This window comes from Megalobrama amblycephala, linkage group LG5 (genome assembly GCF_018812025.1).
Source record: "Megalobrama amblycephala isolate DHTTF-2021 linkage group LG5, ASM1881202v1, whole genome shotgun sequence".
Lineage (NCBI taxonomy): Eukaryota > Metazoa > Chordata > Actinopteri > Cypriniformes > Xenocyprididae > Megalobrama > Megalobrama amblycephala.
In genome coordinates, this window is record NC_063048.1 from 8,897,121 (window position 1) to 8,922,913 (window position 25,793).

The 25,793-nt window shown below is 37.4% G+C and overlaps 1 protein-coding gene across 1 annotated transcript; it reads left to right on the top strand.

Annotated features, from left to right (window-relative positions):
• Positions 1-4,698: 4,698 nt before the first annotated feature.
• zmp:0000001267 (b(0,+)-type amino acid transporter 1) lies at positions 4,699-12,391 on the top strand. The gene is made up of 6 exons (XM_048190614.1): positions 4,699-5,744; positions 5,956-6,089; positions 6,232-6,361; positions 7,475-7,599; positions 8,019-8,106; positions 11,624-12,391. The coding sequence occupies exons 1-6, from the start codon at positions 5,034-5,036 to the stop codon at positions 11,852-11,854; spliced, it is 1,419 nt and encodes a 472-aa protein (XP_048046571.1). The 5' UTR covers positions 4,699-5,033; the 3' UTR covers positions 11,855-12,391.
• The last annotated feature ends 13,402 nt before the right edge of the window (positions 12,392-25,793 follow it).

Here is a 25,793-nt window from a genome sequence, read left to right on the forward strand (position 1 = left end):
CATGTAGCCGATTTCATTTGTCAACACAATTATGTCACCTGTAAAGAAATAAAGTTCAGACTAAATAAATGAATCCAGTCGTGACACAGAGTATGGTTTAGGGTAGGATGATTATTTCAGCATTGTGTAGGCATTAGGCAATCAGTGCAATGACTGACCTAATGAAATCTTTAGAATCGGTTGCTGGGCGGGGTTTGATCTTACTCGTTGTAGTTTAATCAGTCTAATTTTGGAAAGATAGGCCTATTCAAAAGAAAAAACAGCTCTGAAGGACCAGCTCACTGTACGTCTGAGTAACTTTTTTTTGTCATTATTTCCCCTCTCTTTCAATATGCTGTTTTGTTTTATGCTTTCCTAAATGCAAAATGTTAAATGGCTGTTATAGGGTATTCTTAATTTGATCAATCGTTTAGTAATCACCATTTACTGAAATGTAAATAACAGAATTCTTATTTATTAACCCTTAAATGCATACATCGGGTCTTTAGTGACCCGGGACGTCATCTCCTCATTCATTTTTTAAAGTTAGACATCAACCTTCTTGGTATTCCTCAATCAATTCATTATAAAGAATATAACAAGAAAAAAATCATAAAATTATTTAAAAAAATGTCTATTTTTGAATTCATTTTTTGTAAAAATTGCATAGGGTCACTAACGACCCGAGGTGTGTATGAGTGTACGTATATTTTTTTCTGCACAACAATAATTGAATCTTATATGACGGAATAAGTGCAATTAACCTTTATTCCACAAGGTGGCAATGTCTGATACACAATGCTGAAGTGACAGCTCATTCAGACAGAAAAGGAAAGAATAAGAAAAACATGAAATGGCTCAGCGATTTACACAACTGAACGCAATCAATTATGACTGTAACTGTTACTGGATGGATCTAGTGAAGCTGTTAGTGCTCAAATATTGATTTTGAAGATGTTGAAAATATATAGTTATATATTTTATATATAACTATATATAACTTTTTTATATATTTATATATTAAATATATAGTTTTGAGAATACGTTTGAGATCGCGAATGAGCTCATATTCGTGACCTCAAACATAAAACTAGCCTATTATTTGCTGAATTTACTGGGAAATGAGCTCTGATGAGAACAGTGATAATAGCATAAAACATCTGATCAAACGGAGCCCTTTCAAGCTCCAAATGGTAACAAAATATGATTTATTTTATTCTTCTGTAATTATTACTCTAATATCAGAGGAGTTTTATATTATCACGACATAGAGATCCTTCCGTGTGAGATATAGATCCGGGTCGATAAAGACCTGAATATGTAATAATGATTGGCGAAACAGTCATGCATTTAAGGGTTAAGATGACAAATAACAGTGATAGTCAGTTGTGACTACATGTGACCTGCTCCATAATTTTGAGTCGTTTTGGCCCAGAAACATTTTTATTTTCATTAAAATAAAATGAATGTCTTCTAATCATTCTAATGACTATTATGATTGATTCTAAAATACAGTCATTTAAACATTTATATTTATATTAATTTCTTGAAAACCTGACGCAAGAAGCACGACGTGACAAAACCCGAAGTAAATGCCTCGTTCTATTTATGACCAAGCAGCACTTGCAACGTCTAATAGGAAGGACAAATGGATTTGCAACGGTTGCTTTGTCAAGCCCGGTGTAGAAAGTTTCTCGCTGTGTGACACGGTAAGATGCGACAATGTTAGAAACTGTGTTGGTATTGAAAAAAGAAAAGTATCAAAAATAAGTGAGGAATCGATTGTTGGATTTGATTCTTTCGATTCCAGAAACAGGATTCGGAATTGATTCCAAAAAATCCGAAATCGAACAGCCCTAGTTCGCTGTGTTCTGTGTAGCATGCAGTTTGTGTTTATATCAGCGGCATGCTTTCTTGTTTTGTCTTGTGCTGTGGCTCATGTTTTTCATCATGAGCCACAGCACAAGACACGCAGCTCTCACCGGCTGCATGTTTGTGTCATGTTTTGTTTGAGCACATGGAGCACAAACATATATGTCATGTTTGTTTATATGTGCCATGTGTTCTCCTGCTTATTGTCTTTACCTAGCACTTCATGTTATTTGATTTTTGGTGTATTTGCCCCTGTCCTTAATTTAGGGTGACCAAACGTCCTGTTTTCCCAGGACATGTCCTGTTTTCACATCCTGTCCTGGCTGTCCTGGTTGTTTTTATAAAGATGAAAATGTCCTGGTTTTCATTGTTTTTCATTGGGCCATTAAATTTACCGGTGTTACGAGACTATTCATATATTAATAATGCACGTGCAACTGAGAATATTAGTTCAGATTGTATCTCAAGACATTAGTGGATTATTCCATAAAGGTAACTATATTCTCAGTGTCGCGGATTCCTATCTGAATTTGTGTCTTTGGTTATAGATAGTATTTTGTAATATAACAATTTTCTGTCCAGACAGAGGAGGCATAGGCCAACTTTAAATGTATTGAAATTACAAGACATCTTTGAGTAAATTTCGAGTATCATTTGAGTATCTCATCGCCAGGCCGAGTGTCCTGGTTTTCGGTAATCAAAATATGGTCACCCTACCTTAATTGTTACCTGCTTTGTTTACTCTCCTATTTATTTTCCTTGTGTTTGCAGTCCTGTGCCAGTTCGTCATCTAACGGTTGAGTTTTTCCCCACGGGGTACTTTTGTTAGTTAGTTTTTTTGTTAAATAAAACCATAACTCTGCATCTTGCTTTCTCAAGCCAACTTAATTTGATACATTTATCCACCCTGATTGCAATTTAGACTTTGAGGCTGCCAGACAGTTCCACAATATTACATTTATTCCACTTTTTCCACTATTTGATGATAATTATATTTTTTTCTAACACTCTCCTTCAGCAATATCATTATAAAGTCCGTCTATCAGCCTGATTCAGGTAAGCACCATTAGATATCTCTCCCACCTGAATACTAACTCTCTTACAAACCCTTGGCCTGTTAGCTCATCAGCCTTGGCCTTTATGTAGGCAGCACTGTGCAAGCTGACCCTTGATTAGAAATTATTCCTGGGCTGTTTATATGTGTATGACTTACACCTGTTTACCCTGGCCTGTTCACTCAATATGTATTATTCTGGACTGCTTATTAGTATTTGGCCCTTGTCTATCGTTTGTGGGGTTGTTATATTAGTTGTTTTCACTCTTGGTGCCATCACTTTGCACATTTTGTATGCCATCCTTATTTAACATGTCAGGGGCTGTATTCACAAATCTTAGCTAAATGTAACTCCTAACTTGTCAATTTATGAGAAACTCTTAAAAATAATGGCTGTGTCAGTCCTAATTGTAGGACTCCTAAATTTTTACGCCAAGGCTACAATCAGACTGTCAGTCCAAATCCAATTTTTGAGCATATCCAATTGTAATCTGATCAGATTTAGCGTGAAAGGCAAAAAATCACATGGAATGCGATTTTTACAAATCTGTTTAGATCTACAGTCAATCTTTTTAGATCAGATTCCAATCAGATACACAAATAATCAGATTTGCACTGACAGTGTGAGCGCAGCCTAAGAGTATTTCACAAAGCATTTTAGCACTAAAACCAACTCCTAAATCCATGAAAAGTTAGGAGTAGTCAAGAAGAGGACTCCTGAGTCACTAAGACCAAATCACAAACAATCCTAAAATGGCCGTTGCTGGAAATCTGCCTCAGCAATCTGCCCAAAGACACTGACACCATTGAGGGAATATAAAGCCTTGGGTGCTGAACCTTTTCTTCATAAATGCAATAAAATTTTTGATTTATAGATTTTAATCTGCAATGACATAACATACATGTTCATTTATGTATGGCAATATGCATTGAATGATGGAGAATAAAACATTGTGGTCAAGTTGAAAATAATGTCCTATCATCTGCACTGATAGCCTTGTGGGCTGACAGCCAGTTTGGGTGACTAGATTTCGAATTTCGATTTTTGGACGATCTTCGACTTTCCCGATCCCGTCCCCATCCCCGTCCCTCTCTCACTCTGCTTCCAGTCTTCTTCCTGTCCTCATAATAAGAAAGCAAAAACACCAAAAATAAATCTTTGAAAATAAATAAGAAAATAATTTCCTATTACCAGTGGCAGTTGTATTCACATGTTCACACTTACAAATGACTGAATAGAGTAAAAGAGTAAAATAAGCATATCTGGTGTGCTGTCCCAGGGGAGGCTCCGAGCTTGGAATTTAGCCCAAACCCAAAAGATCTGGAAAAAGAGGAAGTGGCCAAAAGATTAGAAAAGATAAATTTTAAACCACTAGTAAAGAAAGGCATACTCCTGAAGGTAAAAGCTTTACTACTAAACTGAATAATATATTCCAACCACAGAATATTATTCAGTTGTTGCAACAAGTGCCAAAATATACTTTTTAAATAATTGAAATAAACAGGCCATTCTTTAACAAACACATTATTCCTGTATCAGATTATTAAAAAAGAATATTAAATTTATATATATATATATATATATATATATATATATATATATATATATATATATATATATATATATATATATAGGTTATAAAATAAAATACTGATAAAATAAATTCATGAAGCATGTCTTTATCCTTATTCAGATCACTCATGAAACACCTAACTATTTCATTGTGGTGCAATCTTTCAGAAATGATTATACAGATCTGTTGCTTGATGATTTATTTCATAGAAGTTGAACAGTCCTACATCAGAATTATGTTAATTAAATGTGTTGTCTACCCTAGAGTTGTCTAAGTGTATACCCTGCTGAATTATCAAGTAAAATTCTATAAACTGTGTGCATTGGCACAACTGATTACAGAGGTTACACAATGTTATTCATCAGGCAGCACATATAATATATCTGCAAGAAGATAACAGTCTATTTGTAAATCCAATATATTGTGAAGCCATGACAACTTGTTCTGCCAGTGTAGTTAATATTGAACAAGAACTTTGATCTTGTTGAAGCATTTCTCTTTCTTCATTTCATCCTCTTCAGAATCAAAGCTCTGCGGCACGACATTTCAGCACAATGAAAAATATAAAAAACGAAAAGCTGACTTTAAGACGGGAGTTGGGGCTCACCAGTGCTGTCTCTTTGGTTGCAGGCATCATGATAGGTTCAGGAATTTTTATGTCTCCACAGTTTGTACTGGTGTACGTTGGGAGTTCAGGGGCGAGCTTGATCGTCTGGGCAGTGTGTGGTATAGTATGCATGTTTGCTGCTTTCTCATATGCTGAGATGGGAACCATTATCAGAGAATCAGGGGGCAACTACATCTATATCCTGCGAATTTATGGACCTTGTCCTGCATTCTTTGTGGCCTTTACAAACATGTTTGTGATGAGGCCATTTGCGACTATAGCTGGTTCTCTGAGCTTTGCTAAGTATGTTGTGGCACCATTTTACCCAAGCTGTACACCACCCATACTAGTGGTAAAGTGTATCGCCGCAGCATGTATCTTGGTGATTGCAACTACCAACATGCTAAATGTACGTTTTACCATGGCGACTCAGGTGGTCTTTATGGTGGCCAAATTTGTAGGTCTAATGATAATAGCTATTGGAGGAATAGTAACACTTGTACAGGGAAACTATGGAAGCCTCTCCAATCTAGAAAGTGCCTTTGCAGACACAAAGCTTGGCATTAGTACCGTTGGAATGGCACTATATCAGTGCCTGTGGTCGTATTCTGGGTGGTACAACTTAAACAATGTTACCGAGGAGCTGAAAAGACCAGAGGTGAGATTGAGTTCTGCAATGTTATGATTTTGACAGTGTTGACATAGCAGATGAAGTGAAGTATTAAAGACTTAAAGTAAGAATATTAGTATTAAAATAAGAATGTCATTATATGATTAAGGTGATAAATGTGGAGATGTCTCATAAAACTGCTAAATTGTGTTGTTTATCACTATAATAATCTCATTAATGAAGTGATTTTGTCTTTCAGGTGAACCTGCCACGGGCCCTGATGATTGCTATTCCCATGGTAACGATCCTGTACCTGCTAGTCAATGTCAGTTATCTGGTAGTTATGACACCCTCAGAGATGATTTCCTCCAGTGCAGTAGCTGTCACTTGGGGGTAAGGTTCTGAGCGCTATTCAGTTTATCTAGATAATATAATTGTGTGATTTAGCGTAATGTGCCCAAACCCATTAAAAAATGTTATATTCTTAGGATTTTTGTTTTATGATGTGTAAGCACTTATTTGTTTCTTGCGAAAGGAATAAAGTATTAGGAGGATGGGGCTGGGTGATGTCCGTTGCTGCAGCATTCTCAGCCTTTGGTTCTCTAAACGGATCTTTTTTCAGTGGAGGACGAGTGTGTTACGTAGCAGCAAGAGAGGGACACATGGTAAGAAAAATTGCCTTGAAAATAACTGAAAATAGTAGGGGTCAAATCAGTCATTTGACTATAATGCAGAATTCCTCACACTTTGTTATATTTTAATAATCAAACATATTAGTGTGGTTTCAGGAAAAGTTGGGCAAGTTAGTTTTTAATATTGATAAATTGCCTTTTAAATATAATTAAATGCATCATTCATTAATAATTGCCACAAAGACCTTTGGACATTGTTAACTATTAAAAAGTTAAATATTAAAAAATGGTGTGTTCCAGTATTTGTTTTCAAACGATACAACATTAACAAGTGCGAGACAGAGCAAATGCGGGTTTATGTTAGACATGTGCCGGTTTATGGTAATACGATATTTTAAAATGTATTTATTTTAAAATGTAATTTATTCCTGTGATGGCAACACTGAATTTTCAGCATCATTACTCCAGTCATTACTCCTGTCACATGATCCTTCAGAAATCATTCTGATATGCTGATTTGCTGCTCAATAAACATTTCTTCTTACCATTATCAATGTTGAAAACAGATGTGCTGCTTAGCATTTTTGTGGAAATTGTGATACTTTTTTCATGATTCTTTGATGAATAGAAAGTTCAGTGAAAAACATTTATTTGCATTTATTACATTTATTTATTAAATAAATGCACCTTTCCAGCACCTTTTGTGCTTGGACCCCTAACTATATCATTAAATCTTAAATAAGCCTCTATGATTTTAAAATGATGATTGGATAGAAATAAAGAATGTATTGTTCTAAAACCTGTATGTCAGACTTCTAAACCAATTTTACAAACTGAAAAAATGCTTGTTCAAATGACTTAATTGAAATGAGCTAAAGCAACACAATTGTTATACATTTTGTGCTAACTTAATTTCATTGAGTTCAGTCATTTAAAATTGAAGTTTACTTAATTTGTGTTGGGTTTACATGAATGATTTTTGTTGCATTAACTGAAACTGGGCAGAGGTTTTTTAGTTCTCAGCATGCTTTGCATATGGCTAAATCAGAAATTAAGTGTTATTTTGTGTGTGTTTGAGTGAAGGGAAAGGCCTTTTAATGTTTAATGTTCAGTTATGTTTGATCAAAAATGTTCCTTTTCTTTCAGCCAGACATCCTGGCCATGGCTCACATGCGCAGACGTACTCCCTCTCCAGCCCTCATTTTCAACACAATCATTTCTCTTATTGTTCTCATTCCGGGAGACTTCCAGGGCATAATCAACTTCTTCAGGTATAGTGCCTGAATTTGCATAACCTTTCTGCATTAGTTCAGTTCAGTTTTACTCATCTCTTAGGAAAATTAGTTTGCATAGGTGCCACACATCACATTGACATGCATATCTTAGTACTCCATCAAACATTTAAAACAAAGAGATAAATATAATATTCATCTTTTTTAACAAAACGTCCTTTAAAAATATCTTGAAGCATTATCTGTTGAATTCCGATTTTTCTGTTTTTCTTAAGAAAAACAGAAGCTTCAGCTCATGGAAGCATGTGAATTAATGCGACCCTGATCACATGTGCATAAGCGTGTTCTGAAGATTATTGGAGAATTTTTAATTTGGGCCATGATAATCCGAAATCTCCTTTTCACAAAAACTATTTGGCCAGAATTGTTTCTCTAACATTATTCCATTTGTTTTCTAGCTTTACTGCCTGGTTCTTCTATGGGATGACATTATCAGGTCTTCTGTATTTAAAAATCAAGAAACCTGAACTTCCCCGGGCAATTACGGTGAGAACACCCATTCCTGATCCATTCATTCATTGCAAATGTGTGTTATTGTGTTTACCTGAATGTGGGAAATTCAAATCATCTGCTATACTGGGCAAAAAGCCTTTAGATGGTTACATGCTTCACAATGGAAGCTTTTTCCCTGAAGGTACTCATGTATGGACCACTGCCCTGAAAAATAGTGAATGAAGGCATCTTGCATTGTTCTGCCTTTTCTTTGTACTTCAACTCACAAGTTACTGCATTTTAAGTTGTTTCCAGTTCATTATTTGGTTGCAGGGCTTTTGCATATAACCATTTTGAATAACCTAAGTAAAGGGAAGGAAGGGTAAAAGGAAGGAAGTGGGTGAGAGGGAACATATGTGTGGGAAGGACAGGACAGAAAGAAGCTTTCCCGCGTCTACACTCAGTGGGTTATGGAGACAGATGCCTGTATGCTAAACACTGTCTTTGTATTGTCTGTATCTCAGAAGATCAAAGTATCTGAGGATCTTCCAGCCTTGCACTCAAAATGAATTACTTGTTTGTAGAACAGCCAAGATATGACTTTTAACACTTTAAACAGTGGTAACCTGCAAATATTGACTTAAAGAGTTAACAATCAATTTTTACCTGATTTAAGCCATAAAAATGTTTTGTTGATATAAAATGAAATCTATTTAGATTTATTCAGTGATGTTAAATACTACTTTTGACTTGAATAAAACCAGTTAATTTAGGCTACGTTCACACTGACCATTTCAAAGTTTGGGGAAAACCATTTAAAACAAAAAATGATAACTTTCCAGCAGCTGAGTCAGTTTATTTTATTTGACAGTTTAACACAATCAATGACAAAGAGATAGAAAATTAAATTCTTTAAGAGTGCGGCGAAATAGAAAAAGGCATAACAGCTGTTAAAAATAACATTACTATCAGAAGTCTTGTGTCATCATAAATACAAGTGGTCCAGTTTTCCAAATCTGGCTTGCATCAGACCACTGCCTCTTTTCCTACAGGTTCCCTGAATATCTGAAAAAGAAAGCATGATGTTCCTTTAGAGCAAGTCAATTCAGTTGTCAAACATACAGTCACATTTAAGAATGTTAATATGTTATAAACAATATAATTCACTTTTTATAAACTGTTAAACACAGAATATTCATTATTTATAACACTTCAATAACACTATAGGAAGGTGTCCAATCTTTCCACCCAAGTTTATCTCCAGCTCTAATCAAACACACCTGAAACAGCTAATCAAGGTCATTAGGATCAATGAAAACACCAGACAGGTGTGTTGAAGCTAAACTCTGCATGAAGAGCATTAAACACTTCTGAATTATTGCCATTACAAAAATCTCAGTTCATTTTCTGTGAAACTGCATAGCAGTCAAGCAATACGTTTTTTTTTTTTTCGTTTTTTTAATGAAAATTTCTTTAAAGCTGCAAATTCACCTTATGTAGACCTTAATCTGTTTAAATATCACAAAATAGTCATGTCAGTCACTCTCTCAAACACGAGGTGTAGTTTTTGTGTTTGTGTTTCAGTGAGAACAGACTGAACTTGAATGGAGCTCAGTTACATTCCTCAAATTTAATAGGGGTTATGCGCAATCTAACTTCCGTATTCTGTAAAACAGATCAGATCGCTTCCGGTTCAGGTCTTTTGTATGTGCTTCATGAAATAATTAGCTGTTTATTCAAAATAACTTAAAAGGAGCAAGCTAAGATGAGCATAACTGATGTCCCCCGCATATGTAGATTGATATTTAAAAGCTGTTTTAATTTTTCTTCCTCACACTAACAATTAGATATTTAATAGAATAAAAGACATAACAATGTGAACTAGGTAGTTTCTCTAATTACCTTAAAAGTCCATATATGCCATTCAGTTCATACTGCTATTAACACTTTCTCTGACAAGCTACAGCTACAACTCAATTAACAGGAGAGTGCTTCTTATTTTTTTAATTGTCCATCCTCATCTGCCTTCATTCCTACTAAAGGAAAGAAGGAAAGGTGCTCTGTAAGCATTGAGTAACATATGCAATACATGTGCTATGCGTAAAGTATAACATTATTGCTCATGTTCATGTCACTTGCACTTCAAGAAATGTTATTGGAACTTAAATCATAAAATTCCTAATAAATATTAGTTAAGCAAGATGCGTGCACTTTTTAAGAATATAGAAAAGTGGATGGTTTATTCAAACACTTTATTAACTTTTTAAATAATTATGTCGTATTAGATTCAGTAACAATTAATTAAATGCAAATAACAAGCACAAAAGAACATAGAAATAATAAGAAAGATGCACCATTGTTTTAAACCCAGAGTCAGGTGGTTCAACAAACAACACTACTGTATATGATGCACCTGTGTTTTCTCTCTAATAAGGAAGCATCAGTTAGATTACTGAGAAGTAAACATGCAGATCCAAAATGGGCTTATACCAATCAGAGTACATTTTCAAAGTACAAATTGGTGTTTTTCAACCATTTTTCAATAGACTTGCTAAAATAATGAGGGCCACCCCTAAACCAAGCCCCCAGTGGATTAGAGCAAATCGGGTAAAAGCCCATTGTGGTTTAAAAACGCCCCACTGATTGAGAAACACCCACTAGTGTTCTGCAGAGATACAGACCTGATCTTGTGCTCATCAACTACAAATCATGGTTAGTTCAATGTCACTGTCTTCGCCCATGTGTGCTGTCGACTTTCATCAAAATTTCACTGCTGATCCAACATACATTAAGCATTGAAATGTCAATCTCAACCAAAATGATGGTTTGAATCAAAACTCAACATTGTATCAATGTCGCCATGCTATCTGGGATCACTTGTTCTTCACTGACTACCTTCACTTCACTTCAGTGACTCCCATGAGCACAGAATTGTGACAAATGTTGCTCTAGAGTGACATAAAAGTCGCATGAATTCCAATATGCATGAATTCCAATATTGCTTACACAGGTCTGAAAATAGCCTTAGATTTTACCACTTTAGGTTACCTTTTTTTTTTTAATATAGACTTATCAAATGAAGTCTATGATTCAAAAGTGTTGCCTTTTATGGTGTTAAATAATGGACCAAACTGCGCAAGTCCATAACCAGCGTGCAAGTGAATGACAGTAGTGTGAGCACAGTGACAAAGCTCACACATAAAATGTAAACCTGCAGAAATTAACAAATCACCCTGGTGTGCTAAAAAATGTAAGAATGAATGAGAATATACTTCAGACATATTTTACTCATAAGAATTTCTAGGGGAGCCAATAATATGGTCAACATGCATTGGAAGAAAAACATGTATTTCATAATGTGAGTTTCAATTGTTTTACTTTAATGAAAAAGGATAAACAATGCAGATTTATTTTCACAGCCACCTTTGCTATTTATTTATTTATTTATTGGTTATTTGAACTGGATTTTAAAGTAACATTGTTTCTTTTCCATTGGGCAATATGACATGATAAACCTTGACAGAGAAACAAGTTAACATTCAACAAATGTCTTTCTGTGTACTCTTCCAAGGTACCCATAATTATTCCCATCCTGGTGTTGCTGGCCGCAGTGTTCCTGGTGCTGGCTCCCATCATTGATGACCCTCAGATTGAGTACCTCTATGTGATCCTCTTCATATTGAGCAGCTCTGTGGTTTACATCCCTTTCATTCACTTCAAGCTGTTCCCGGGATTGTTAAATAAACTCACAGTCTTCCTACAACTTTTCCTAGAGGTGGCACCAACTGCCAAAAACCTGTAATGCTGGTGGAACAGGACTGTCAGATTCATTGCATTTTAAATTCATAATGTTACAGGCTCTCGCAATACTAAATGTAATATGCGTGATATATAAAAGAGAAAAATAAATTATTCAATGACTTCTAATCTATGTAATATAATGATCTATGTAATGATCACTGTTTTACTGGGTGTAATCTGAATAATAATGTTACATAATGTAAGTAACATAATGTTAATTAGTTAAAGGGTTATTTCACCCAAAAATGAAATTTCTGTCATTAAGTACACAGTTGACGCAGTGCAGCGCTTCCGTGTTCTACGTCAAAACTTTGACTCTGAATTGGCCGGCTCCTGCATCAGTATCACACATATTGTGTCACATGTATCACATGTATTGTGCTGTTCACGTGATCAGCATCGGCCAATACTGAGCTGGCATTCGGATGTAAACACAGAAGCACTGCACTGTGTCAACTGGTACAAGATTGACAGGGGGAAGAAAAAAAAATTGAATTTGAAGTTTTGTTTTAGCACATAAAAAGTATTCTCATGGCTTCATAACATTAAGGTTGAACCACTGCAGTCACATTGACTATTTTAACAATGTTTTTACTACTTCTCTGGACCTTAAAGGTGCTAAAGAGGATGTTTTGTTTTATACATTTTTGCAATATTACTTGAAACTGTCTTTACTAACTGATAAAAGACTATTTATTTGGTGCACTGAAAGGAATAATATTAATATACATCATCTGTGCACGAGGTAGGGCCTTAAAAACATCAGCCAATCGTTTACGCGATCATCGCGTAAACGATTGGCCCTCTGGCTTGTCAATCACTGCCGTGACGTTCCTTGTGAGAGACGAGCGCGGCTGCGTGCTCCAGTTACTTTCCACACTCCACAGGTGCCGCATGCAATGTTTTTGTCCGGAGACAGGAGTAACAACTGCAGATTATGAGTTACCTGCGGTGAGTCCGACATAATGAATCCACTAACACAACACAGCGAATGCCGGTGGTAAACACTCGTGTTCCAATAAGAGTGTTTACGAGTTTTGGGAGGTGTTCCTTCGAAGGACTTACGCATGCGGGGGTTGTTCTTACGCACCTTTAAATGTGGTATTTTCGTTGCATACTATGAGGGATTAAAAACCTCTCAGATTTCATCAAAAATATTTAATTTGTGTTACAAAGATGAAGGAAGGACTTGAAGGTTTGGAACGACATGAGGGTGAGTAATTAATGACAGAATATTCATTTTTGGGTGAACTAACCCTTTAAGCACATTAGTTAACAAACTACAATGAGAAATACTTCTGAAGCATTTATTATTCTTAGTTAATATTAATTTCAACATTTAAACATTGTATCTGTTAATATTATTTAACGGACCTGCACTAACTAACATCAACAAAGATGAATAAATACAGTAACAAATGTATTGCTCAGTTTTAGTTCATGTTAATGCATTAGGGTTACTAGCTACGGTTAAGCAAATGGAAATGCTAAGATGTCAAGATAATAGAAAAGTCATTTTAGAGGGTAACCAAAGTGTATATTATCAGGCTTGGCCTTATGAACCAAATTGGGATTTACAAACATTGGATAGGGATTCAAGTACCTCAAAAGATGAGCCGTAACCTGGGTGTATGTGCTAGCCTGACTGCTTCCCAAGGGTGACCGTCTACGATGCATATCTGGGTTGAAGATATTGCCAAAAAAAATAGCATAATGCATGGTTTGTTTTACATTTTATATACTCTACATAACTGTGACAACCACAGGCAAGGCTGAACCTATTGCACGCTCACGCTTATAACACTGTTGTTTTTTAATTAAGGGATTTATTTTAATTATATTAATTAATTTAATTAGGGAGCCAGGATCTTTTACTCCTTTCGGAAGAATAGGAAAAATACACCTGGAGAAATATACCTGTAAGGAGATGTTTGGTCCTGATGTTCCTCCAGAGTGTGGTTGTATAACCTGGTCACTGGTAATGAGACTGGTTGACTTAATTTAGTCAATAGTTAGCATAACTGAGGAGACTGAATTGTGAAACTACACTCTGGGTAAGGATAGTGACATGGGACTTAATTAATCCCAAAGGGGGGAATGTGGAAGATGTTTATTATTCACAATACTAGTGATATACAATATAGCCATGAACAAGTTATTCTGCTATTATAATCATGTCTGAAACTGTGAACAGAGGCCTGCCAGTGAATAGAATGTGTTTACCCATAAGTACTCCTATTTCAGGCTGGTAAGAACGTGGTTATATATGGTGAAGCCTCCTTTCCACTTCTTAAAATAAAAGACTATTTATATTCTATAAATCATGCAGAGTGTATTGACCACCTCGGGGTGGTTCTATGGATATATATATATATATATATATATATATATATATATATGAGTGCGGACTCTGCAGTTGTCTTTATATAACTCAATTTTATTTCTTCGATAATAAACTGTATCTTTTGGTATAAAAACCTCAAGACTTCAAGAGTGATTTTTCACAAAGGCAGCAGAAGCCAACCACACCTGCTGTTCAGTTGCTTTGCCTCGAGCAGAAGAACCATTCAGTGGAGGACCACACAAGGGACTTTTTAGATCTGCTCACTTGCCCAAGGCACGCCTGCCACTGAATGGTCCTCAGGGGGATTTTTCCACATTTGTGGAGTGGGTGGACCACTCCGGACCCAGTGCCCAGCCAGCCACACCCCACAAACTGCAATGAGCTAAAGCCAGAGCCCAGCGCAGACAGAGGGCCTGAGCCTGCTGTGATGCACTGGCCAGTAAAGAGGACTGAACCAGAGAGCCCGAGCCAGAGGAAAAGTCTGACCAGGTGGGGACTAATGTAACATGTATGTTCAGTTTTGGTTTCATTTTCACCATGTTTCCTGTTCTGGTTTGCCTGTGTTCTTTGTGCCCTAATTAGTTTCCGCTGGTAGTCATTTAATTTATCTGTTTGTACTTTTTTTTATTATTATTATTTTTATTTCTTGAAGACGAATATCTATACAATGGTTACAAAGCAAAAAATGTACAGAACAGGAATTTTCTAATAGGACCATTGTACATATGCTTGACTAATTTTACAACATATCTAAAAATACCCCCTCCCCAACCCTTCCCTGTTAGATTAATTATAGAAGGTTTCTTTTAAATGTTCTATAAACAAAAGCATGTTGTATTTGTGTCACGGTTCATGAATCCGCTGTCTCATTCTGGTGTCTGTGTGATGGTGTGGGTGTGTCACCTGATTGTGTTGTGTGGGCGTCGCCGCTGATTGCTGATCAGCGGCAGCTGTGAGCACTTACCATCTGCCCATTTAACGCCTTGTCTTTCGTCTCTTGTTTGTCAGATCGTTGTGCGGTGTCCGTGTGTTGTTTCCCGTGTTGCTTGTTGTGTGTTTCCCTGGACTGGACTTCGACTCGTTGCTTCCTGGTTTTCGTGTTCTCATTGGATTACTCTCTGGACTTCACTCACGGATTACTTAACGGACACTGCTCTTCGGTCACCACTCATCACGTATCTTCACCGCCCATCGACGTCCCTGTGTTACCACTCTCCTGCTGACTGTTATATGTTTTTGTGTGTATGTTGAATCTGACTACCTTCGGTGTGAAGCTCTATTAAAGAGATTTAACTTGCATCTGCATCCTCCCTTCATTCCGTGACAGAACGATCTGACCAACATGGATGCAGCGAGTTCAGCAGCTTTAACGGAGTTCATCAACCACAGCATCTCCCGCATGGACCAGCAGCAGGAGAGCATCACTTCCACCGGACGTTGCTCAGGTTGCCCGGGCAACTGCCCATATGCCCTTCTCGACTCAAGTTGCCCTTCCGAGGTGGGAAAAAAAAAAAAAAAAAAAATCGTACAATGGATGCAGAATTTCACGTAGGCCTAGATAAAAAAAAAAATAAAAAAAATCGCAAAGCCTCATTCACTTCCATATTCGGGCACCCGTCCGAAAGTGAAAGTCAGTAGGGGAAGGGCACTCTGTTTACGTGGCTGCAGCGCTGCACGCGACCGGCACCTGAGCTGAGCCTGCATGAGCGGCACTAGGAGATTGTCGCGGTTGTCGGGTGAGACGACTTAACGTTGTCGGAAAGGTGAGTAAGGTTATAATCTTTTACGAAAACGAACGTTTGGTAGGGGAGTGCCCTTTTTTTTTTTTTTTTTTTTTTTTTTTTTAGGTCAGAGCAACTGCCCCTCAAAATTCCTGTGCACGTCCCTGAATAAATAAATAATAAAAAAAAATTGGACCGCAACAGCATAATCAAAAAATAAAGTGAAACTGGACAGTATGGAATAGGCAATAAAGCATAAATATAAAAGCTAATTCAGTCCTCCTATAAGAATAATTTGATTGGATTCCAAATCTTCTTAAAAGTGGGTAGTTTCTCGTTTAATGAGTATCTCAATTCTTCCAGATGCAACATATTGCCCAGTTCTCTGGTCCATAGTTCAATGGTTGGGACAGTGTCTGCTTTCCACATCTGTAGAATAGGTTTTTTTGATAACATCATACAGAACATAATGGATTGTGTTTGATATCTATTGCAAAAAGCACTATTTGCTCCTAAAATACCAATGCTGGGTTCAGGCTCCAGATTAAGAGTGTGCTTCAGAAAGAAATTTAAACCTTTCCAAAATGGCTGGATTTTGGAGCATGACCATAAAGAATGGAACAAAGTGCCATCTACTGTTTTACATTTGTTGCAGAGTGGAGATACTGTAGGGTATATTTTATGAAGTTTTGATTTTGAATAATGGAGCCTATGAATTACCTTGAATTGAATCAGATTATGTCTAGCATCCACAGAGCATGTATGTATGTTTCTCAAGCATTCCTCCCACTTATTTTCATGAATGTTAAAACCCATTTCCTCCTCCCAGTCAAGTTTTATTTTCTCTGTTTTGGTGTTAACCTTTTCTAGCAGTAAATTGTAGAAGTGAGACACACCACCACTTATACCAGGCTGTACCTTTATGATGTTCTCTAAATTGGGGTTTAACTTCACCTGTTTGTACTTTGTGAAATAGTAAGTGCGAACTCCATCACTCCAATACTGGTTTTCTCTGTTCCTTGTTGTGCATGACTCTGTCCATCTGCCTCTATACCACTATTTGAGCTGCTAAATGTGGCATGACGGCTCATGTGACAAAATAATAAACATAGTAAACCATTTTTTTTTTTTCCTGAACAATCACTGTATCCAATATTAATCTTCTCTGTTTATTTCTGGACATGACTTTCTCCATCTACAGGCCACTGTTTGAGCCACAATGGTAAATGTGGAAGAAGAGTCACAAGACAGCAATCAAATAAAAGGTAGCCTCTGTCAGGGACTGTGCTGGTATAACTCACGCAAACACAAAGATGATGAATACAAGACAGTCTTCAATTAATCCACAGGAAAAGAACAATGTACACACGTCCAAACAAAGACGAGACCTGACAACAATGAACAGAAACCAGGGAACTTAAATACACAGATAATTAACTCATATGACAACCAGCAGTGATGATTGGGATAGGTGTCCATGGTGACAGATGGTGGGAAACAAAGCCACTGGAAGGCAAGCCTGCAACGTTTAGCCAAAAAAGCGCAACGGCTAATGCTAAAGCCCCGCCCCCGGCGGTACGCAGGGAAGGAGACCAGAGGCTGTTTTTTGAATGGATGTCAATGGATGAGAGGCTTCACTATGCTGATTAAACAGCTTTTGTGGGGAAATAGCAAATCATTTAATTAATCGACAGCCTGTTTGCTAATCTTCAGCATGTTTTACACTAAACAATACTTTCATTGGGAACTATTTGTAGATTTTAGCTTGATAAAAATTATTTTTTAAGAGAAGGCAGACTAGGGAATGTTGCAACTGATGTCACTGCCATTAGATGATAGGCTGAGAGGTGCCACACATGATTAAGTCAGCCGTTATGCTTTCTCCAATGGTAAGAGATATGGACCCTCTTATCTCCCTATTATATACAATCTCTGCGGGAAACTAGACAAAGGAAACACGTGACTGAAGGTATCAAACTAAAAGGACATGTAGCGAATTAACTCAAAGGGGAAATATTAATAATTAATTATGATTAATTATGAATATGTAAATCCGTTAATCAGATTAACTGGATGTAGCTACATTAAGATTATTATTACAATCAATTAACCTGTTCGTCCAGTGAATGCTCAGTGTTGATTGTTTATTAATTCTAAGAAATGTTAATTTCCAAGTTATGGAAAAATAACATTCTTATTGTACCGTACTACTCAGAGCACCTAGTCGGGATCTAAATCACTTAAGAGGCAGTTTATTAGCATACGGAGTCAGAACCAAACATGTATTGAGCACAATCTTTATTAACTAACTCACAAACACATAACTAAACTAACAAACAAACACATAACATACAACAAAGGTCATACACATACGTACTGTAGGTAAAAATGAGTAATGATAGGGTTGAACCGGAAGAGGTACTGTTACTAGAGTTATAGGAAAAAGTCAAAGACAATCTGGAAAGGAATCATCAGTTTCTTCAGCAATGGCAAAGGTAAGTCTTACAAATTAATACTAAATCGCTGTTTAGTGTTCAAATGTACGATACTTGCAAGATGCCTTTCAGCTGAGGAGCATCAGATCGCCAGGTTGAGGATTTCGTCTGAAGTTGTTGCCAGTCTTTTCTATGTAGGATGTTGAGCACATGGCTAGTTTGTAGGCCGAGGCCTACAGGCCTTGCAGGCCTGGCCTAGGCCGGCCGCAAGGAGATCCGTTCGGTCGTCCAGAAGCAAGGAAAAAAGAGGGAATGGCATTGTTCTCTAGCTTTTAACCTCTGGTCAAAGTCCAACCTCTTAAGGTTGATGCAGCCAATGAAGGTGCTGTACAGGTGCTGGTCATATAATTAGAATGTTGTGAAAAAGTTCATTTTTTTTATTGTAAATTATTTTAAAAAATGAAACTTTCATTTATACTAGATTCCCTACATGTAAAGTAAAACATTTCAAAAGTTTTTTTTTTTTTTTTTTTTAATTTGTTGATTAGAGCGTACAGCTAATGAAAGTCCAAAATCCAGTATCTCAAAATATTAGAATATTTACATTTGAGTTTCATTAAATGACCATCCCTACAGTATAAATTCTGGGTATCTCTTGTTCTTTGAAACCACACTAATGGGGAAGACTGCTGACTTGGCAATGGTCCAGGAGACAATCATTGACAGCCTCCACAAAGAGAGTAAGTCACAGATGATCATTACTGAATGGGGTGGCTGTTTACAGAGTGATGTATCAAAGCATATTAAATGCACAGTTGACTGGAAGGAAGAAATTGGGTAGGCAAAGGTGCACAAGCAACAGGGATGACCACAAGCTTGAGAATACTGTCAAGTAAAGCCGATTCAAACACTTGGGAGAGCTTCACAATGAGTCAAATGAAGCCGGAGTCAGCACATCAAGAGTCACCACACTCAGACATCTTCAGGAAAAGGACTACCAAGCCACTTCTGAAACAGAAACAACGTCAGAAGCATCTTACCTGGGCTAAGGAGAAAAATAACTGGACAGTGAACAGTGGTCAAAAGTCCTCTTTTCAGATAAAAGTAAATTTTGCATTTCATGTTGAAATCATGGTCCCAGAGTCTGAAGGAAGACTGGAGAGGCACAGAATCCAAGCTGCTTGAAGTCTAGTGTGAAGTTTCTGAAGTTTGTAATGATTTGGGGGGCCGTGACGTCTGCTGGTGTTGGTCCATTGTTCAGGCAGGGAAGATTAGCATTAAGTGCTAATATTGGTAACCTCTGTTCAGGCAGGGAAGTTTGGCATCACGTGCTAATATTGGTTTATCCTCTGCTTTATAAGGGAAGGTTGTTTACCCTCTGTTTAATCAGAGAAGGTGGTGTGTTAACAGAATAGCCATCCTCTACTTTGCTAAAGAAGAAGGTTCATCCTCTGTTAATTCAGGGAAGGTTACAATTGTTACAGTGTGTTAGCAAGTTGGTTCTACTCTGCTCACCAGAGAAGGTTGAATACATTACGATGTGTATTAACTAGGTTAACCTCTGCTCTGTCAGGGAAGTGTTGAAGTGTATTGTTGTGCCAGAAAGACATTACAAAATGTTGAGAAAGAATGCTAGACTAATTCCATCAACTGAGAAAGGTGGACTAGCTACTCCTTTATGGACAGATAGTGAGTTCAAATCATTGTTAGGAAAGCACATGGACTCAATTGTGACGGAGTCAGTCAGATTGGATTTGACAAAGAAATTTGGGATTCATCCAGAAAAAGTTTGGTCTATTGAAGAATGCAAAAAGGTACTTGGTGCTTGTATTCGGAAGAAAAATATGAAGGGCATTATCTGCTGCCACAGAGAATTTACTCTATCCATTGCAAAAGAACAAATCCAACGTATTGCTAAGTTAGAAGAGCAGAACAAACAGTTGCACACTCGAGTGTCTCATCTCACTCAGAAGTTGGGCCTTAACAAAGCCTCAACCAAATGTGACTCAAAAGACCAACAGTCAGATGAAAGCTATCCTGACATATGGTCTTTCTGTAGACTAGAGGGCAATAGCAATACTGGATTCATGGATAAAGATGTAAATGCAGTTGAAGTGTGTGGAGCGAGACAAAAGGCTCAGAGTAGGGCAAAAGGGGTTGACACAGTTCCATCTGTAACCCCCATAGGGTTCTGTGACATAAACCTTTTGCACTTCCTTACCATTTGGCATGACAAGCTCACGATACAGCTGTGCTTTTGTCTCTATGATAATGTAAAGGTATGGGCGATACTGTCAGACTGATTGGGTTAGCACCTATGCATTTGAATACTTTGATCTTCCTACTGGAAGTCAAACTATGTGTGAATGTTTACATAGTCTTAGTTCTCGTGACCAGCTACTGTTTATACTATTTGGGGTACTATTATCTACCCAGTTGGGGGTAATTTCCTGTATTGTCTTTAGATGCTTTTGTTTTAGTGGTCACTTTTGTTTTAGTGGTCACTGTGTAAGGCTGTGTGTAAGGGCAACACCTTTAAGGACGGCCCACTGAATGCCTATAAAACATCATGTATACAATGCCTTAGTCAGATTTTGGATGACCACAGCGACGCACAGCGTGTTTCTCAATAAAGAGTAACTTCTGCTTCAAGAGATCCCAAAGTCTCCTGGTCTATGCTTCTGAGATTTCCAACACTACTTACTATAATTACTTGCATGTACAATGTCACATGGGGAGGAGGGAGCTACGGCATTATTATTGCACTGATTGGCTATTTGCTGTGAGCAGACAGTGTCAATCAATGTACTGGAGAAAACAGTGACTAAAGATGTAAAGAAACAAAGATATTCCTAACAAGCAACCACATTTTTTAAAATAAGCCCAAAAAAATGCAACCCCTGACCTGAGAATGTTTAGCAAGACTTGCCAAAAAAATAAGTCCAAAATCGCAGGTTATAAACAGACTTGGCAACTATGCTTACTGAGGATACTGTAACTGTAACTGTTTGATGACAAATTAAGCATTCATCCTTACATTGGATCACTGTTCTCCATGTACGGAAAGTAGAATGACAAAAAAAAAAGAAAAGAAAAAGAAACTGATCATAGTGGAATTTACACCTTGCACTGGACTATATATTTTTTTTTGAGTTTGCTGTCAATAAACTAATTTATGAATGAAATGGTGTACTATATTGATTACTCAGCGAACAATGTAGGGAATGATTGTGGACAAACCTTAGTTCACAGGCATTGGCTGCGTGACAGTGAAGCACTTACAATGGAAATAAATGTGACCAATTTGTAAGCTTTAAATAATCACAGTTTCAAAAGTTTAGCCACGTGATGTAAACAATAAGCTTGTTAACATGAAAAATGGCTCACTAACTTTTTTTGTTTAAAGTTATACCAAGTGTTGCAACTTTGTTGCCATGACAATGTAACAGCAAAACCCTAAAATGACCTCAGAAAGGACGAGAGTGATTATTTACCTCAAAAAGTGCTGTTATACAGCGATCTTCCAAAAAATATTCCAAAAAACCCTCCCCATTTATCTCCATACTAAGTGCCTCGCCATAACCTTGATTTTTTTGACACTTAATGGGGAAAGGGGACATTTTGTTTTACTTCAATAGCGCGCTAACATCTCAAATTTCAAATAGCCACATCTTTTTTCTTTTTTGTAAATTGTAAATGCACTTTGGGGTACAGTACATACAGTACATGGAATACAAACAAGTTAAACCAATACATTTACATTGCTGGATACAATAACAAGACAGACAAACAAACAAACAAACAAACAAACAGATCAACATAAAAAATACACATCTGTAAACTTACATTATTTAACATCTTAAACACAGCCATTAAACATCTAATTTATCTGCACCTTTGATTATATGCATTATTTCATGTTTTGAGTTCATCTGTTCAGGAACGGAGCCATTAAAAGCAGCCATTTTGTTTCTAAGTGAGGCAGTCATTTTCTCAGTTGAGTGTATAGGACTTGATAGTACAATCCCTTAGAATAATTGGCACTTTGTTGTCAAGTTGGGAGGAGAGTAGGGGTAATCACTTCATTGGGGCTATCAGGTGGGCACCCTCCTTGTTTCATTCACAGGCCCACGACACATCCAAAGGGCTCAACATCATTCCAGGTGTGCTCCCCTCTGCTTTTACCGCACTAGGTCATTTTGCAGCCCATTTGGGTTCCCTCCATTTTAGCCACAGCCAGTTGCTCCTTCGCTCAGCAGCCTCTGACAGCGAACTAATGGCTTGTCGGAAGGCCTGTCCTCTGACTTCTAACCCCTTTAGTAGCCTGGTTGTTGCTGTGGCTACAAAACCTCTGCACCTAACCTCTACGGGGAGCAACTGGGTTCGCCAGCCCTGCTTTGGCTGCTAAGTCTGAGTACTTCAGCCTTTTACATTAATTTGCTTCACCAATTATAGCCTCCCATGGCACAGTCAGTTCCACGATGAACAGGGACGCTTGCGAGGTTGATCACAGGATCAGGTCTGGTCCGGTCCAGGTAGTTGTGATTATCTCAGGTGGAAAGCTGAGCTTCCTGTCTAGATCAACCTGCATTTTTCAGTCCCGGATGTCCAGCAGCGTCGTTTCCATTGTTGTAGTTGGCTTGACTGGCAGTTGTCCTGCTCTTATGAAGACAGTGGATTTTGAGAATCCAGGCTTTGGAGGAGAGAGGGCATTTGTGGAGGTTCTCCTTCCTACCAGGATAATTGTCAGTTGTCTCAGGACCTGATTGTGCCTCCAAGTCTAACGTCCTTGGAAAAGTCTGTTTTTTCAGCCAACAAGGATGTGCCTTAGCATTGCTGGGGTTTGCTCGAGAGAACATGATGGATTTTCTCCACTTCACTGGTTTAGGTTCTTGGGTGTGGGAAGAACATTGTAGGTGGCTCTGATGATGAAACTCAGTCTGCTTTTTTCCATCTCCCAAAGATCCTTCCAGGTGAGCTTACTTTGTTCAAGGTTTTCCTAGTTAGTCCATTGTCCCTGGTTGGACAGCGAGACTGCCTTTGTACATCTCTCTGCCTCCTCTTGCTGCTGGACCTCGGCTACTATCAGCTTTCTTCTCTGAGCGGATGTTGCCTTGAACCATATGGGTCGGTTACAATGTCTCCATGCCTGAGAGTGGATTTTGCTTGCTGTATGGCCTCAGTCAGGGTCCACTTCCTCCCAGTTGCCAGTCTGGGAGCAGCCACTTGTATTATATCATAATATAGCTATTATACTCGGTCAGGGTCATTTCCAGTCTCACTTTGGTGCATTTGTACTCTTCAGTGAGGCAAGAGACAGAGCACTTTTCCCATACAGGCCGATATTACTGAGGCAACACGGGAGTCCAAGACACTTCTTTATAAAAGAACTGACTGTTCTCTCCAGCTTCTCAATTTTTTGTAATGGGGACCTCATAGACTGTTAGAGGCCACATCAGACAAGGGAGCAATCCGAATTGCAGGCACCACAGATTCAGCTTGCCAGGAAGCAGGGTATTGTTTATGCTAACAATGCCTTTGATGGTTTCTTCTCTCAGTTGGTCACTCTGGTATGAGTCCTTGAGGCTTGCGTTGTACCATTGTCTTAAGCTCTTACCTGGCATCTCCAACACATGGATATTTCATCGATGTGGAATCTCTGGTCTACAAGTTTCCCTCTGATGGATATGCTTCTGGATTTGCTGGGTTTTAGCTTCATCCATGCCCACATTATGTTGGCATGAAGCTTTTCCAGTAAACGTTTGGTACATGCAATGTTTGAAGTCAGGGTGGTCTAATATTTTTTATTTTTTTTTGCTAATATTGATGAGGTAAAGATAAATGTTTTTGTTTCTTTTGAAGTGTTAATGAGAGAAAGATATCCCATTAACACTTCACAGAAATACTGAAGGGGATTGAGAGAGATTAAAGTCTAGAATCCCTCCAAGTTTATATATGACTTTTGACTAGAATTTATGTATGTATAGTTTCAGAAGGAATGGATATAATCATGTAATCTATTTTGACAGTATGTACATGTATTAGTGTTGGCATGGCCTATATGAGACAATTTACTTTTTGTAATATATATTCTAGTATTTTGTATAAAAACTGTATTCTGGAATTATTAGATATGGCAAAAATAACTTTGCAAAGTTTTAAAAGGTTTAGGTCAGTACAGTGACCTCCACTAATAATGGTGCCAACATTAATGAAGGGTACTGTATATTCAGAATGAAGATCATTATTCCATTTAATTGTAGGTAGAGAAATTATGGGATCATTGGAAGCTAGGATATTATATATTCGTGATAATGATATGTGTTTTCTTGAATATAAAAAAGTCATAAATTAATCATTTAAAAAAATATATATATATCTCCCAAGTTCAATATTACTTTCTTTTTAATTTTCAGGAAGATAATTTTTTTTTTTTTTTTTTTGATAGTGAACATGTTCCATAATGGTGTCCAACTGGATGGTGAGAAGATGAGATGAAAAAGACTGTTAGCTTTCCACTCCACTAATAATGTCGTATGATATTTAAAGGTGCTACAGAGGATCTTTTCGTCGACTGAGAAACCAAAGACTGTTAGTGAGTTTTTGAAATGAGCGCATGCGTAAGAACAACCCCCCCCTCCTTCACAGCACATTTCAAGGGAACACCTCCCAAAACTCGTGCACGAGTATTGAAACACGAGTGTTTGTTAACCACCGGCATTCGCTGTGTTGTGTTAGTGGATTCATTATGTCGGACTTACCGCAGGTAACTCATAATCTGCAGTTGTTATTCCTGTCTCCTGACAAAAACATTGCATGCGGCGCCTGTGGAGTGTGGAAAGTTACTGGAGCGCGCAGCCGTGATTGGCAAGCCAGAGGACCAATCGTTTACGCGATGATCGCGTAAACGATTGGCTGATGTTTTTAAGGCCCTACCTCATGCACAGATGATGTATATTAATATTATTCCTTTCAGTGCACCTAATAAATAGTCTTTTATCAGTTAGTAAAGACAGTTTCAAGTAATATTGCAAAAATGTTGTCAGAAGTTAGTTCTGAATGTCCCTTTTGTTCTCAAAGGGAAACAGTGTTTCATGCTTTTATGCAATATTCTAGATTAGAACTATTATTTGTAATTACAAAAAAAAAAAAAATCTTCTTTTGGGACAAGCAAAACTAAATATATATTTGTAGAAAAATAAAATCGAGCTAAAGTATAAAATTCTGAAAGATTTGTCTACTTTTGAGATGATTTGGTGTTTTGTTTTTGAATGTGATTTGGGTTTTTTCTTTGTAATTCATTTTCTTGTATAGTTGTGTGAAGAATTGTTGTGAATAAAGTTTTTTCAAAATTCAAATTCTCTCTCTCTCTCTCTCTCTCTCTCTCTCTCTCTCTCTCACACACACACACACACAAATAGAAAGTGAAAGTAAGTTAGA